The sequence below is a fragment of the Ctenopharyngodon idella genome, chromosome 5, assembly GCF_019924925.1.
Source record: "Ctenopharyngodon idella isolate HZGC_01 chromosome 5, HZGC01, whole genome shotgun sequence".
In the NCBI taxonomy this organism is placed as follows: Eukaryota; Metazoa; Chordata; class Actinopteri; order Cypriniformes; family Xenocyprididae; genus Ctenopharyngodon; species Ctenopharyngodon idella.
The window spans coordinates 42,346,790-42,364,282 of record NC_067224.1 but is presented as its reverse complement, the minus strand read 5'-3'; the positions used below and the strand labels follow the sequence as shown (position 1 = coordinate 42,364,282).

The 17,493-nt window shown below is 37.0% G+C and overlaps 1 protein-coding gene across 2 annotated transcripts in view; it reads left to right on the top strand.

Moving 5' to 3' along the window:
* Positions 1 to 17,493, top strand: part of LOC127513168 (methyl-CpG-binding domain protein 2-like) — a 36,655-nt gene that overhangs the window by 2,391 nt on the left and 16,771 nt on the right. For both annotated transcript variants that reach the window (XM_051894774.1, XM_051894775.1), the window contains exons 2-3: positions 8,398 to 8,557; positions 15,559 to 15,696. In XM_051894774.1, coding sequence (XP_051750734.1) covers positions 8,398 to 8,557; positions 15,559 to 15,696 — 298 coding nt within the window. The remainder of the gene's footprint in view (positions 1 to 8,397; positions 8,558 to 15,558; positions 15,697 to 17,493) is intronic.

Genomic DNA, 17,493 nt, shown 5'->3' with positions numbered 1-17,493 from the left:
TCATGCATTTATTGCTTTTTTAAATGAATGATTAAATGTTTTTATTGATATGGACCTTTGTGTCTGAAGTATTGCACACAGTCACACAGAGAAGAGCAGGAACAGAGCGATTCGTCTGTTTTGAGATGATCTGCTTTAAACAGTATCTGTGTCTGATGAACAGGAGCGTCAGTAACCTTTGGGATTTTAAATGTTTTTAATGAATTTCATTGTATTACACATACAGTCCAAAACTTACTTTTTTACACCTGGTTATGGCTGGCCATCGTTTTTTTTTTTTATTATTGTCCATTAAACTGTTCATTTCAATTAAAAAACAAACCGTCACCACTATTATATTGGGCTGAACAATATGGAGAAACAAATGCTTTTGTGATTTTTCTGATAAAATTGATAATGCAATTTCTTTTGCATCCATTTGGTAAAACTATGAATACAAAAAAGTAATAATTTGGACCCTGCAAACACAGTGTTTTAATATTTAATATAGTAATATTAAATATTTGTTATTAAATTAAATGCAGAATTTATTTTGTTTCATTTACTTAAAATCTTACTTAAATTGTATATGCCAGTAACACACACACACACACACACACACACAGGTTTGTTTTTGTGAATTGTGGGGTCATTCCATAGGCGTAATGGTTTTTATACCGTACAAACTGTATTTTCTCTCCCCCTACACTACCCCTAACCCTACCCATCACAGGAAACTGTGCGCATTTTTACTTTCTCACAAAAACTAATTCTGTGATTTATAAGCCTTTTGAAAAATGGGGACATGGAATAATGTCCTCATAACTCACCCTCTCCTTCTAATACCTGTCATACCCATGCCATTATACACATTTGTGTCCTGATATGTCACAAAAACATGCACACAAACTCTCACACACACACACACTCTCTCACACACACTCTCTCACACACACTCAAACACACTCAGCTCTCTAGTTACAGGTATCACCATCGGTTAATGAAAAATCTATATTGGTCGGACACTAAACAGTATGCAGTATTCAGTATGTACTACAGTGAGCAGAATGCAGTGCAGGCCTGAAAGCAGACGAGACTCTTCTGCTCCCATTACTGTCAGTGTCTGATTACTCATCAAACATCATCACAGCGGCTTGTGGCTCTCAGTGAAGCCGTGTGTGTGTGTGTGTGTGTGTGTGTTCAGTGCTGCAGTGACCCGAGTGCTGTGAAGCCGCCGTGTTTCTCTGTAATGCGCTGTAAGTGTGTTCACGCGCTGTGGGGGAAGGGTGTGTGTGTGTGTGTGTGTGGTTTGTATAAGGTGCCATGATGGCAGTGGAGGCCTGTAAACTGATCTGCCATCAGCCGTCCTCTCACTGTTGGACTCCATCGATGGCGTCTCTGGGCATTTGAGTGACATCACTTCCTGTTGCAGTGCCAGTTTAAAGTCAGCATGAAAGGGAAGTTGCACTAGTCTTCACTATTATATCCGAGTGAAACGCTTCTGGAACAAGAACAAATGTAGGGCGGGGCTTGATTTTGTCTGTGGGGAATTGATTGGATGGTTGTGGTTTGCTATTGGTGGATCTCATGTGAGTGACAGGTTGTCCCGCCCTCGTCATCGGAGAAGAGAAGAGATGCTGATTCAAGATGACCAGGAACATGAATTTAAAACAATAATAATGTGCACCGATAAATCATTTATAATAAACACTGCAATATTCCATGAAGAAAATAAGAATCGTCCATTTTGATTTCATGGAGACTTTAAAAGAATCAGCGCAGCTCTGAGCGAGTGTGAGATGCAGAATCGATCTGTCATGCAGCGTTTCTGCACTGAATCACTTCCTGTTCAGATCCAGCTCTGCATCGCTTGTGTTCAGTGATAATCAGGTTTTGCCTGTCAGAGATTTCTGAAGATGTTAAAGTTCTTTCAATCTTGAGGGGAATGTAAATGAAGCGCATTAGTATTGTGTGTCATCGGCTGTATTAATCATGTAAAGCGTCTGGAATCCTGTGCTTAATCTCAGACGGATGTGTGTTTTTACATCTCTGTTCATTTCTCTTCATTAGAATGTGTAAAAAAACAACAAATCTGAACATGCAGATGTACGGCCCTATGCAATATGTTTTATTTTTTTTCTAAATTCAATTTTTCTATGTTAATTGTTTAATGATTAAATTAAATGTTAGTAATCAAAAAGCATTTCTAATTAATTAAATTCAGGAAACTTACTACATTTTTGTTAAATTGTATAAAAGTTTAACAAATTATATTTTTAGGGCCCCATGAAATGTTTTATTTTTTCACAAATTCTGTTTTCTATTTGAATTATTCTGGATTCCATTTTAATGGTTTTATTAAAATTTAATAATCAAAAGGCATTTTCTTCAGAAATTCTGTGTTGTCTGTTTTAGAATTATTAAAACATAAATAATTTAATTTATCTTTTAAAATATAATCAAATGAAAATTAAACGATTTCTTTGATTTTAGTTTTTTTGGTAAACAAAATGCTGCACAACACTGGTTTACTGTTGAAATAAAAACATGGAAGAAAAATTGTGATATTCCTTATAATTATTTCAATAATAATACATTTCTGTCACGGTTTCTTCAAGTTAAACTAAATTTTTATTTTGGCGGGTTGAGGTGAAGAGCCGTGAGTTTGTGTGTGTATCTGCAGATAGTTTTCTGAACTTTTATTTTGGCGGGTTGCGGTGAAGAGCCGTGAGTTTGTGTGTATCTGCAGATAGTTTCCTCCGATGAGATGGTGCAATGCTGCTGAAGAGACTCTCAGATGAACTACAGCCCTACTTTTGATTTATTCATACAAAATCTCTGAAATTCCATGATATTCATGATATTTTTATAACTAAATTCCATGATTCCTTCGGTGTTTTTCGCATTGTGGAAGCCATAAAGCCTGTGTCTTTAAGAGGTCAGAGGTGGATCCGACTACACTGCTTACACTAAAGGCTTCTGGGATTAGTCGCCTTCACACACACACACACACACACACACACACATACGCACACGCACACGCACACTCACACACTCACACACACCCACCCCTCGGTCGACCTGTTTCTCGATGATGTCTCATCTGCTGTAATGGAGCTTCATTAGTTTCAGTGTTTCTCACACGGGCCGTGAGCCGAGAGACGACTTCCTGTTGGTGTCGGTAACTTGTGCAAACTGTTACTGAGTCATTCATTCCCAATAAACGCTGCTTCATTCTTCTACACGCCGAACTGGTTGGTTTTTATGCGAATGGAAAACTGTAGTAAAATCCTCTGAGTGTGTTTCCTGCTGCGCCGCTCAAATCGTGTTTAATGTGTTTGACATGTAAGTTTGACACTTACTTCATGAAGCTGTTCGTCTGTTTGTACGAGTAAAACGGAGAGTTCTGACAGTACAGCTCCAGCACATTAATAATACATAATTTAATAATGATTTACAATAAAATAAATAATAAACACTTATTTATTTCTTTATTATTTTTATGTATATATTAGGATTTTTGTTAGTGACCTTTGACCTCTTACCTGTACCTGAAAATAGCATTGTTGCTGACATGGTGTAAATAAATAAATAAATTCCAACCTGTACCTGTAAGAGGTCAAAGGTCACTAGTGAAAACTCACACACACAGACAAATAATAATAATAATGATCATTAATAAAGTATTCTGTATTTTCTAGTTATATTTGTGTGAATATATGAGGGTTTTCTTTAGTGATCCAAATCAGTTTTATACTGTAAACAAAGGTACAGACACAGGTGTGATGACTCTGTAATAAATAAATAATAATAGTAATTGCAAATGTAAATCAACATAATACATTTATTAAGGATAATTATCATTATTATTTTTTTTACAGTTGGATTTATTTGGGCTGATCAGGCAACATTAATCTAAGATTAATGAGTATTTGATAATTGATGTTTTCATTTCGAACCCGTTATTGTTTAGTACTTTTTAAAAATTATGGAATCATTTTTTTTTTTTTCATGGAATAATTCATCCCACAATAAAAATAAAATAAATAAAAAAAACTGAGATTTTTTTAAATGGAATAATTCACCCAAACAAACACATAATTCAATTTTTTTTTTTTTCATGGAATAATTCACCCTAATAAATAAATAAATTTAAATAATAACACAATGTTATTTTTGTTTTTTGTTTTATGGAATAATTTACCCAAATAATAAGTAAGTAAAATACTGAATGATTTTGTCATGAATAATTCACCCCCCAAAAATAAAAATGAAATAAAAAATAAAAAAAGTTGAACAATTTTTCTCATGGAATAATTCACCCAAATAAATAAACAAATAAATATATACATAAATAAAATATTGGATGATTTGTTTCATTGAATAATTCACCCAAATAAATAAAATCTGTCATTCTGCTCAATAACTTTATTAATATTAGACAGAAGAAATCAAGTCGTGTGTGTGTTTGAGCCCGAGGGCGAGTGATGATGACAGAACGATCATGTTCATGTGTCTTTAAGGAACTGAAAGTGGGATGAGAATCTGAGTTCTGTGTTGTTAACTGGTTGAGCGAAGCGGCCTCTGTAACTCGTGCAGTAACTCTCCCTTTCTTCTCTCATTTCTCACTTCTCTCAGTGTGTGTGTGTTTAGTGAAGGGATTGTTTTGTTGTAGGTGAGTGTGTTGCGTCTCATCAGGCGCTCGCTCCCTTCCCCCTCTCCCCGAGGATCTCCCGCACGTCCTTTTGTCTGGTTAACGCCGACCGGAAACACCCTTGATCCGGTGAGATTTCTGACGGTCTTGAGCTTGACGCCGGTCAGATCGTTCTCGTTAGAGTCATCGGGGTCACTGCGTGTCGCTCCGTCACAACTGATATCAGCTCTCGGCTGCGGTTCACTAACTGTGTCTTCGTGCTTGTCAAAGAAAGATAGGCCCTGCCCTGTGAGAGAGAGTGTGTGTGTGTGTGTGTGTGTGTGTATGGGAGTGTGTTTTCTCTCAGTTTTGACTCATCTCTGACTCATCCAGTGTTCGTGGACAGAATCTGGTCACTGCTGCTTTTGTTCGTACAGCGGCTGAACTGTTGAGCTCAGATGAACTACAGTCCGTTAAAACACAAGTTTATTCATTAAAAATGACACTTTAATACCATTTAATTTCTCTTATGTTTGTTATATTAGTAATATTATTTGACTGAACTGATCAGATGAGAAGAACTTGAATTGATCTGAATAATGATTAGACCAGCTTGTTGCTTTCTTAAAATCTTCAGATAATAACAAAACAAGTAATCAATCACACACATTATAATCATAAGTAACAGTTCTGTTTCAAGCAGACAGGACTGTACGGAGTCTATGAAGTGAGTTATAATGGGAGGATCTAATTTAGTGTGAATTCAGATGCTGGTTTCGTGTGGAGGTGTCTGTGTCTCATTCTGCTCCTGGTTATCATCCAGCCACCATGTTTACTATTTAGTGCACATATTACTGTAATTACAACGCCATAAAATGTATTTATATCTTTGTTGCCGAATGTTTCCTCCTCGTGCGCAGTCCTTCAACACATGTGCTGCTTTCTCATGTTTAGACAGAGTAAAACGAAAGCATTACCAGAGATTTGCATATCAAGTGTGTGTGTGTGTGTGTGTGTGTGAGCGAGATGCGATGAGAAGATATAAATATTTGCAGATTCACACTGACGTTGGATTGTGATCTAAACCGGGCTGCGGAACATCAGCGTTATTTCTGTGAAGTTCAAAGGTCATGAATGTGAATTTTGGCACACAGGAGGGTTAAATGTGCCGAATCGTGCTTGTTTTTGCTGATGTTATGAACGACATGAGAAGGGAAGCGCCGAAGTTACTGTAAAAGTGTTCATTGATCCCTGTTGAATCTGTCCAACAAATAAAACATTTCACATTTTCTCTATCTTCTTCTTCTCTCTACTTCTCTTTATTCCGAAATTTATTTAGGAGTAGGACTTTTTTATTGCCTATTCCCCATCACATATATTAGTTATTATCATAAATAGGCATCATTTGAAATCTCAAAAAAACACTTCAACTTCATCCTGTGAAAACTGTTTTGAAATTGGACTTTGGAAACGGAAACGCAACTTTAAAACCTTTTAGCGGCTCAATTTTTGTGATTTCAACCTCAAATTTGGAACACAAGCTGGTTAGACATCCGGCTTTGATTTTTATAGTCCAAATTATTTTGTAAAACACATGTTTTGTACAAAATAAAGATATTTAGTTCAGTACATTTGCTTTACAGTAAACTTAAATATTTTGTTCACTTTCACTTTTTGAAGTGTTTCACCTCTGCAGTAATAAATTATTTAAAACCAAACCAACTTAAAGCATTCATATATTACATTAATTTTCACGTCTGTGAGGGCTTAACGGGTTAATGGACATTATTTTTTACTTTAATATTTATTATTGATTTTTCAAGGAACAAGAAATTACAGAAAAAAGGGGAAAACAAATAATAATAATAATAAAAACTATAGAAAAAGGCACTTGAGGTAAGAATAGGTTTACATATTCACAATATTTTTTTTTATTATCATTTACATTACAGTACAGATTCTTTTTAAGTCTCAAAATAAAAGTCAATCTTCCATATTGTGTATTTCTTTAATCATTTCTATCATTCACCAAGTAAAGGCGTGTTTATAGCAAAATTTAAAAAAGTTTATTAAACTGAAAGAGCTTGTAAAATTGTTATTTTTTTTATGGATGGTTATAAGGAAATATTGCAATTTTTTTTTAAATATAAATATTAAAGGGGTGGTTGATTATGATTTGACTTTTTTTAACTTTAGTTAGTGTGTAATGTTGCTGTTTGAGCATAAACAACATCTGCAAAGTTACGACACTCAAAGAGAGATATTTTCTTTTACAGAAAATGCTTTTTAAGGACTGTAAGGCTGAACACCGTTAATGACAATCCTCATTTTGGCTGCGTGAGATTCTCCAGCTTTGTTGTTGTTGAGCGACCGAAGCGCGAGCTGTTAAAGCTCCGCCCTCTTCTGGAAAGGGGGCGGGAGCAGCAGCTCATTTGCATTTAAAGGGACACACACACAAACGGCGTGTTTTTGCTCACACCCAAATAGAGGCAAATTTGAAAAGCTATAATAAATGATCTGTGGGGGATTTTGAGCTGAAACTTCACAGACACATTCTGGAGACACCAGAGACTTATATTACATCTTGTGAAAGGGGTCCCCTTTAATATAATTTTTAAATACTTTTGATTATAATACTATATTCATTGAAGTCTGTATCTGTTATTCTGATTATTTTAATTTCTACTATGTGTTTTCCAAGAAAACAGCCTTTGGAGTGACATAAGTAAACAAACACACGGAGGTCACTGCAGCCGCTGGTTGGCGTGTGGTTCGGTATCAAGGGTCAGTCAGTGTTTCTGAGGCCGTGTGCTTTATCTGCTGCAGATTAGTGCTTTAGTCTCTGGATGAGAAACAACAAGAAACAACAGTCACAACTTCGCTTCTGTAACGTGACGTGTTTCTGAGTGACTCGAGGTTCTCGACCGATTGATTTTCTCCATGATAAATTGATTGGATGCTGAAAGTGTCTCTATACGAAGGAAACAAGAGAGACTGATGATGTCAGCTGTGCTTTCAGAGGCGTTTGATGATGATTATGAAGAGAAATGTTTTTTTATTGTGTTTGTAATAACATTAGAATCAGTAACAGTAAGATCAAAAACATGCATTAAGTTTTTATTTCATGTGAGCAGAAGACGTGATGTGAGTTTGATTTCTCTTCTGCAGCATCTGTGATCAGAATAAACCTGATGTGAGAACAATAACAGAATAAGACTAAGAGAAATGGTTTCTAAATCTTTTTTTTTGAGTTTGGGGTCAGTACGATATATATATTTTTTTTTTGTTGAAAAAATGAACACTTTTATTCATCAAGGATGCATTAAATTGATCAAAAATGACAGTAAAGACATTTTTAATGTTACAAAAGATTCTATTTCAAATAAATGCTGTTCTTTTGAACTTTCTATTCATCAAAGAATCCTGAAAAATCAAATGTATGACGGTTTCCACAGAAACATGAACTGTTTTCAACATTGATAATAATCATAAATGTTTGTTGAGCATCAAATCATCATATCAGAATGATTTCTGAAGGATCATGTGACACTGAAGACTGGAGTAATGATGCTGAAAATTCAGAGGAATAAATTACACTTTACTATATATTCACATAGAAAACAGCTATTTTAAATTATATATAATGCATTATTTATAATATTTCACAAATGTTTCAAAAAACAATCTAATAATTCATATTACGAAATACAAACAGTTTCAGAGGTTTTAAACAAACTCTGTTGAGTCGGTCAGGGTGTTGATGTTGATGTTTATTTTTCCTCCAGTCCCACAGGAAAGAAGTTCCGGAGTAAACCGCAGTTGTCCCGCTACCTTGGCAACACTGTGGATCTGGGATGTTTCGACTTCCGCACCGGCAAAATGATGCCGAGCAAGATGCAGAAGAGCAAACAGAGACTGCGCAGCGACATCCTCAGCCTGAGCAAGGTAACACACTACTCCACAAACACTGCGGTTTATTTCTGCGCAGCTCCTCAGTGAAGCACGGCTCAACTCTGCTCCGACTGAGTCGCTTATAATGTGCGTTTGATAAAGAAACACCCGTCAAACATTTTCCCACACATGAGAAGTGTTTATTGTCCAACAAAAGACAACATTTAATAACATGTTTTTACTCCAAACTCACTTCATAACATCAGTCGAGTGTTTGAAAACATCTTTCTGTCAGCTGATGTGGCTTCTCACACAGAATGAGGCACACAACATATTATTTCACACTATTCTGTTACAGTGATGAAGGCTGTCGATTAGCATTGCTTTATAAATATACTTTATCATCATGAAAATACCCAAGAAGGCTTGAAGAACTCTCGGCCCCGCCCTGCTTGCCACGAATATTATATTATATTATATTATAGACAATAGGAGATCTCGTGTGGAGTGTGTGGGTGTTCTCATGTTCACGAGTCGTCTGCGTGTCTGTGCCGTTTCTCTCAGGACTCGCAGCAGATATGATCTCAGTCTTCATACACTTTCATTTTCATTTCAGCAGACGCTCTCGTGTTGAGGTGAACAGCATTGTTTAGTTAAAGTGTGACTCGTTTCTCTTTGAAGAGTTTGAATCCCTGAATGATCCGAGTGTTCCAGAACCGCTCTGTGATTCTGATGCTGGACATTAGAGGTGTGGTGATGCACACACACAGTCACACACACACACTCACACACACATACTCACACACACATACTTGTATATGTGGTTTACGGGGACTCTCCATAGGCGTAATGGTTTTTATACCGTACAAACTGTACATTCTCTCCCCCTACATTATTCATTTTATTCATTTGGCAGACGCTTTTATCCAAAGCGACTTACAAGTGAGGAATACAACAAGCGATTCATCATGAAGAGGCAAATAGACACAAGAAGTGCTCACAATACAAGTTTCAGACATTGCTCAGAGTATCATAAGCTACAATAGAGGGGGATTAAAGGAAGTGAAAGGATAGGTGATGAAAGGATAGGGTTTTTTTTTTAAGATGAGGTTAAGTGCTCATGAAGAGATGAGTTTTCAGCTGTCTTTTGAATATTGTCAGGGATTCTGCATTCCGGATGAAGGCAGGAAGATCGTTCCACCAGCAAGGAACAGTGAACGAGAATGTTCTGGAGAGTGATTTTGTGCCTCTCTGTGAAGGTACCATGAGCCTTCGCTCCTTTAGCTTCTGGTAGGAGTGTAGACTCGTAGGAGTGAGTGGAAGTAGGAGGATGCTGAACCTGTGGTAGATCTGTAAGCAAGCGTCAACGCCTTGAACTTGATGCGAGCAGAAGTGCAGAGAGTTGAAGAGAGGTGTGACGTGGGCTCTTTTGGGCTTGTTAAAGATTGCAGCGCTCTGAATCATTTGTAGAGGCTTGATTGTGCATGATGGCAGTCCAGCCAGAAGAGCATTGCAGTCATCAAGCTTAGAAATGACCAGGGCCTGGACCAGAAGTTGTGTTGCATGTTCTGTTAGAAAGGGCCTGATTTTCCTGATGTTGTGTAGTGCAAATCTGCATGACCGAGCTGTCTTCGCAATGTGGTCTTTGAAGTTCAGTTGGTCACCAAGGATTACTCCAAGATTTCTGGCCGAATTTGATGGGGTAATTGAGGATGTGCCTAGCTGGATGGTGAATTCGTGCTTTAGAGTCGGATTGGCAGGGAAGACGAGGAGCTCAGTCTTTGCCAGGTTGAGCTGCAGATGATGTTCCTTCATCCATGCCGAGATGTCTGCCAGACAGCTTGAGATTCGTGCAGCTACTGTGGGATCATCTGGTTGGAATGAAAGGAAGAGTTGTGTGTCATCAGCATAGCAATGGTAGGAGAAACCATGTGCCTGAATGATGGGACCAAGTGATGTAGTGTAAATGGAGAAGAGGAGGGGTCCAAGCACTGAATCCTGAGGATCCCCTGTGGTCAGTTGATGAGCTTTGGATAGCTCCCCTCTCCAGGCAACCCTGAAAGACCTTCCTGTGAGATAGGATTCAAACCAGAGAAGTGGAGTACCTGTGATGAGAGGGTGGACAGAAGGATCTGATGATTCACCGTGTCAAAGGCAGCAGATAGATCGAGCAGAATGAGAAGTGAAGATTTGAAATCAGCCTTTGCAATCCGCAAGGATTCAGTGACCGAGAGTAGTGCAGTCTTGGTTGAATGGCCAGTCTTGAAACCAGATTGATTGACATCCAATTGATTGCTCTGTGAGAGGAAAGATGACACCTGGTTGAAAACAACTCGTTCAAGTGTTTTTGCTCTGAATGGTAGGAGAGAAACAGGTCTGTAACTGTCTGCAAGTCAATGACAAATGCGGATCAGTTAGTTCATGCGTTCATGACCTCAAGGCTAGATTACTGTAACGCTCTACTGGGTGGTTGTTCTGCTCGCCTGTTAAATAAACTCCAGCTGGTCCAAAATGCAGCAGCTAGAGTTCTTACTAGAACCAGGAAGTATGACCATATTAGCCCGGTTCTGTCAACACTGCATTGGCTCCCAATTAAACATTGCTACTTGCTAATTACTTACAAAGCACTAAATGGTTTAGCTCCCCAGTACCTGAGCGAGCTCTTAATTAATTATTGTCCTTCATGTCTATTGCGATCTCAGAATTCAGGCCAGCTGATAATACCTAGAATATCAAAATCAACCACAGGCAGTAGATCCTTCTCCTTTTTAGCACCTTAAACCTCTTCCTATCGCTGTTCGGGAAGCAGACACACTCTGTCATCTAGACTAAAAATACATCTGTGTAAACTTGCATACACATAAACCATTATCTACTTCTATAATTCAAATCATGTAAATTGTTAGGCTGCATAGATTAGGTCAGCCGGAACCGGGAACACTTCCCATAACACCTGATGTACTCGCTACATCATAAGAAGAATGGCGTCTACGCTAATATTAGTCTGTTTATCCCGAGGTTTGCTGCAGCCTGCCAGATCCAGGCCGTATCCAGATGAGATGAAGGACCTGCATCTAGACATGATGATAACGCAGCCCTGACGTTTCAACTAATCTATCTCCTGCGAAGGCCTACTTCCCTTTCCTTTCCCTATGTACAGATGAAACGTTATCAAATTATTCCAGTTCTCATAGATCCACGGACACAACTAATTTTTCTGTATTATGCGGACCAGACAAGTAATTTGGCAAATATCACTTTTTTAAAAAAGACCAAGCTTCTGCGCACACACACACACTCAAACACGCAAACCTATAGACTAAACACGTAAATGAACGGCAAGAATGCATTAAAGGTATTCGTTTTTCGGTAGGAAAGGTGTCATTTAAAGCGGCCCCTAAAGTAATAATTAACAATTTTTACAACTCAAGTGATTCAATCAAAAAACAACTTTAGCTCGATAAGAATTTTCCTGTTGTCACTATGAAGCTGCTTTGAAACAATATGTATTGTGAAGAGCGCTATATAAGTGAAGATGACTTGACTACAAGTGACGTGTGTAATGAGTGTTTTAAGCAGCGGGTTTCCCGAGCCTGTTTGAACGTGTTCAGGAAAATGCCAGTGTGGAGAGATGTGTTGATGATGAGTGTGAGTGCTGGTAGAAGTGTAGGAGCGATGGCTTGTAGAAGGTGTGAGGGGATGGGATCTAGAGGGCAGGTGCTGGGATGGCTGGAGAGGAGAAGTTTAGATACTTCTGTCTCAGTGAGAAGAGAGAAGGAAGAGAGGAGGTGTGCGGCTGTGGGTGTGGTTGGTCTGAGTTCCTGTGTGTGTGGAGCGGAGAACTGACTGCTGATGGTAGATGTTTTGTCACTGAAAAAATTAGCAAAATGATCAGCTGTTAGGGAGGAGGTGGTGGAGGGGGGCAGAGGAGAGAGTTGAGTGTTTTGAAGAGTGTGTGTGTTTGAAGTGCTGTTGATTTTGTTGTGGAAATATGAAGATTTATTTGTGCCCTACACTACACTACCCCTGAACCTACCCGACACAGGAAACTCAGAAAAACACAGTTTAGTATGTTTTAAAGCCAATTGGTTTATGAGGACACAGGAAGTGTTCATAAACCATATTTACGTTGTAATATCCATGTTATTATACACATTTGTGCCCTCATAAACCATGTATACAAGAACACACACACTCACACACACACACACACACACACACACACACACACACACACACACACACACACACACACACACACACACGTTCGTTCTACAATGGTTTCCAAACTCTCCAAATGCTTCTGTTTGGCTTTTCCACTTTTCCACAATAAAACGATCATCATGAGTTTTTTAGTGAAGGTTCGAGTGTTTGTTATTGGTGTGTGTGTCCATATGTTCTGCAGGAATCTGTCACATGATCGATGACGAGTCACTCATTTACTGATGTGTGATTAGAGCACAGTCTGAATTTCTTCTTGTTCAGTTTAAATCAAAATAGAATTTCTTCATTTTGAATATTTTTTTAGTCCTAAATCTTTGTGTTTCCCTGTTTAAGTGTGTGTGTGTGTGTGTGTGCGTGTGTGAGTGTGTGTACATGTGTGTGTACGTGTGTGTGTGTGTGTACGTGTGTGTGTGTGTGTGTGTGTGTGTGTGTGCATGTGTGCGTGTGAGTGTGTGTACATGTGTGTACGTGTGTGTGCATGTGTGCATGTGTGCGTGTGAGTGTGTGTACATGTGTGTACGTGTGTGTGTGTGTGCATGTGTGCGTGTGTGCGTGTGTGTGTGCATGTGTGCGTGTGTGAGTGTGTGTGAGTGTGTGTGTACGTGTGTACGTGAGAGTGTGTGTGTGTGTGTACGTGTGTGAGTGTGTGTGTGTGTGTGTGTGTACGTGAGAGTGTGTGTGTGTGTGTGAGTGTGTGTACGTGTGTACGTGAGAGTGTGTGTGTGTGTACGTGTGTGTGTGTGTGTGTGTGTGTGTGTGTGTGTGTGTGTCTGTGTACGTGAGAGTGTGTGTGTGTGTGTGTGTGTGAGTGTGTGTACGTGTGTGTGTGTGTGTGTGTGTGTGTGTGTGTGAGTGTGTGTACGTGTGTGTGTGAGTGTGTGTGAGTGTGTGTGAGTGTGTGTGTGTGTGGAAGATCTGGACAGTTTAATGATGCTGTTCTGACAAAATATGCAAATCACTAGTTCTGCTGCTTGTTTTGATAAAGAGAAGCTGATAATGAGAACTTTTCCATTCCACTTTCGTTTGTGCTTTCTTTCTTTCTTTCTTTCTTTCTTTTTTCTTTAGTTTGATCCTTCTTTTGTTTGATCCTTTTGTTCTTTCTTTCATTTCATCCTTATTTCGTTCTTTCTTTAGTTTCTTCATTCATTCTTTCTTTCGCTTGTTTGTTTTGTTCTTTCATTCTTTTGTTTGTTCTTTCATTCTGTCTTTTGGTTTTTTCATTCGTTTGTTCTTTATTTCGTTCATTCTTTTGTTTGTTCTTTCGTTTGAGCTGTCTTTCGTTCTGTTTTAGTTTGTTCATTCATTCGTTCTTTCTTTCGTTTGTTTGTTTGTTCTTTCATTCATTCGTTCTTTCTTTTGTTCATTCTTTCTTTTTTGATCCTTTCGTTCTTTCTTTCGTTTGTTTGTTCTTTCATTCATTCGTTCTTTCTTTTGTTCATTCTTTCTTTTTTGATCCTTTCGTTCTTTCTTTCGTTTGTTCATTCGTTCTTTTGTTTGTTTGTTCTTTTGTTCATTCGTACTTTCTTTCGTTAGTTTTTTCTTTTTTGATCCTTTTGTTCTTTCTTTCATTTGATCCTCCTTTCTTTCTTTCTTTAGTTCGTTCAGTCGTGCTTTCTTTCATTTGTTTTTTATTTTGTTGTCTTTTGTTCATTCGTTCTTTTTGTTCATTTCATTCATTTTTGTTAATTCGTTCGTTCGTTCGTTCATATGTGCGTTCGTTCTTTCTATCTATCATTCTTTCTTTCTTTCGTTTGATCCTCCTTTCATTCTTTCTTTAGTTTGTTCATTCTTTCATTTGTTTGTTTTGTTCTTTCTTTTGTTTGTTCGTTCTTTCTTTGGTTCTTTTATTCGTTTGTTTGTTCATTTTGTTCATTCTTTTTTTTCTTTTGTTTGAGCAGTCTTTCATTCTGTTTTAGTTTGTTCATTCATTCGTTCTTTTTGTTTTTGTTTGTTCTTTCGTTCATTCGTTCTTTTTCATTCATTCTTTCTTTTTTGATCCTTCTTTTGTTCTTTCTTTCATTTGATCCTCCTTTCGTTCTTTAGTTCATTTATTCATGCTTTCTTTCATCTGTTTGTTATTTTGTCTTTTGTTCATTCGTTTGTTTGTTCATTCTTTCGTTCTTTCTTTCTTTAGTTCGTTCATTCATTCTATTATTTGTTTGTTTGTTTTTTCTTTCATTCTTTCTTTCATTCTGTCTTTGGTTCTTTCATTTGTTTGTTCTTTATTTCATTCATTCTTTTGTTTGTTCTTTCTTTCGTTTGAGCTGTCTTTCTTTCTTTCTTTCTTTCATTTGTTCTTTTGTTTTTTCTTTCGTCTGTTCATTTTTTCATTCTTTCGTTCGTTTGTTCGTTTTTTCAATCTTTCATTTTGTTTGTTAATTTAAATTAGTTATTTTAATTTTTCTAAAGTATTAATTCATTTATTTAATAATACATTTTATTTTATTTAAACCAGCTCTTGTTAATTGACCTTCATTAGCAATGAATTTTATTAATAAGTAAATTTGTTTATTTCTTTTATTTAGTTATTTTATTTAAGCCAGTTCTTGTATGTTGACATCATTATCATCAGAACTCAAAGGACGGACTCATTCAGAGATGGTAAGAGGTCAGAGGTCACTCTTATTCAGCAGGTCTGGTTGACTGATCTGATTGGTCAGATGAATTCTCTGACAGATTCTTTGAATCATGTGTTGATACACAGGTAACTCAGCCTGTGGAAAGATGTTGTATATTTATTGTCTTTGTGTTGTTTTATTTGAGATGTGATTGAGCTCAAGTCACAGAAGTTCAGCGTTGTGTTTTTGGCTCATGTCTCTGTCTGTCCGCAGGGAAAGCCGGATCTGAACACAGCGCTGCCCATCAGGCAAACGGCCTCCATCTTTAAGCAGCCGGTCACTAAAGTGGTCAATCATCCGAACAACAAGGTGAAGACGGACCTTCAGCGAGCCACAGAGCAGCCGCGACAGGTCAGGATCTCCATCATCTACACATCAGTGATGTCTCTGTGCTTCAGTTTAAGATTTAGTCATTACGTGCCTTTGTCATGTTTATTAGCTTTTTAACATGTAGATTTAGTTTTAGTAATTTTAGTGCCTCACCTTGAACTTATTTTTAGTTCCAAAGCAACATTTCGAGCTTTCCTTCTAATATTTATATTTTATTTCAGCTTTATTTCAGTTAACGAAAATTATTTTTAATAGTTTAATTTCTATTAATTTCTAAGTTTTTCTTCTAATATTTATATTTTATTTTATTTCAATTAATGAAAATTATTTTTTTATTATGCAAACAAAGATTGTGACAATATTTACATGCGACAAATACTTAATAACCGAGGCAAACAAACATACATACCAACGGCCAACATGTACATTTGTACATTTTTGCATAAATAACAGCATGTTAATGCAGATGATATAGATGAATGTGACCTGAACTGAAATGTGAGGCCTGAAGAATTAGTAATTATCACCCATCTCTCTGAAATACCTGATTGTAACTGGTCAATGATTTCAACACAATGTCCAAAATAAGTTGATCCCGCCCCTGGAATCCCTGTGGAATGCTGGTCCTGTATGTGAGCACTAGAGGGCGCTGGAGCTGCAGGAGTCTCTCACTGTGACTCGCACTGATCCTGCAGGAGTAAACAGATCCGCATGTTCTGTTCTCACATCCGTCACATTTCAGTGTTTGTTTGAGTCCTGATCTCTACACCTGCTGCAGAAAATGTCTTCAAGTCAGAACAGTTCCTAAAAGAACAAGTGTTGGGATTTAGAATATTTTCAGACAGAACTCTTGATGTAAATTGAATAAGAATTCTTCCAGTTTCTGCTCTACTTCTCTATATGTTGTGCTCTCGATTTATTTATTTGCTTGCATATTTATTAATTATTTATTGAACTTTTTTTAAATTATTTAAAATTAATTTTATTTCTTTATAATGAAATTAACTAATAAATTAATTTTGTAAATAAATAAAATTCATTTTAAATAAATAAAAAAAACAAAACAAATAATATTAATTAATTATAATATAACAAGCACAATATTTAGAGCCCTCAAGAAATATAGCACAATTTGGAAGATTTCTTAAATAAACACATAAATATAAATATAGTACATTACCAATTGCCGTATTTACCGTATTTACAAATTTTTTGCTTTTGTTTTACTTTTTCATTGTAATTCTCATTATTCTCATTTCTGAACTTCATTGTTTTTATTTAAATGAGCATAAATTAAAGACAGTATGACGAACACTACTGTGATATATACATGCAGAACAATTTCAGTAGTTGTATGTTTTATTTTAAATATTTCATACGTTTATTTGTATTTATTTATTTATTTTTGCCTGATAGCAATGAACATTTGGAAGGAAAATGTGTCTAATTTTCTTGAAAATAATCTCTCAATCTTAATGACTTTAAAATAGGCTTGATTTTCTTTTATGTAAAACATAATTTCTCATTTCTTTCGTTTGATGACGTGATCACGACAGGTTTTGTCTTGTTTAATCCGGTTCATTCGTCACCCGTGTTTCTGCTTATTCCGCCATGATGTGAGATCGGAGCTTTTGGAACAAAATCAGGAACATTGATCTCCAGAAGGTCCAGAAGGTGATGGTTTGAGATGAAGCTCTTCATCAGACGCGTCCTGGTCTGAATGCTTTACTGTCCGCTGGGTCACAATAACACGGAATGAGCTTGTAAAGATGTCAGGCTGCAGAAGAGAAAATCTTTACGCAGATGAAATGGTTTGTC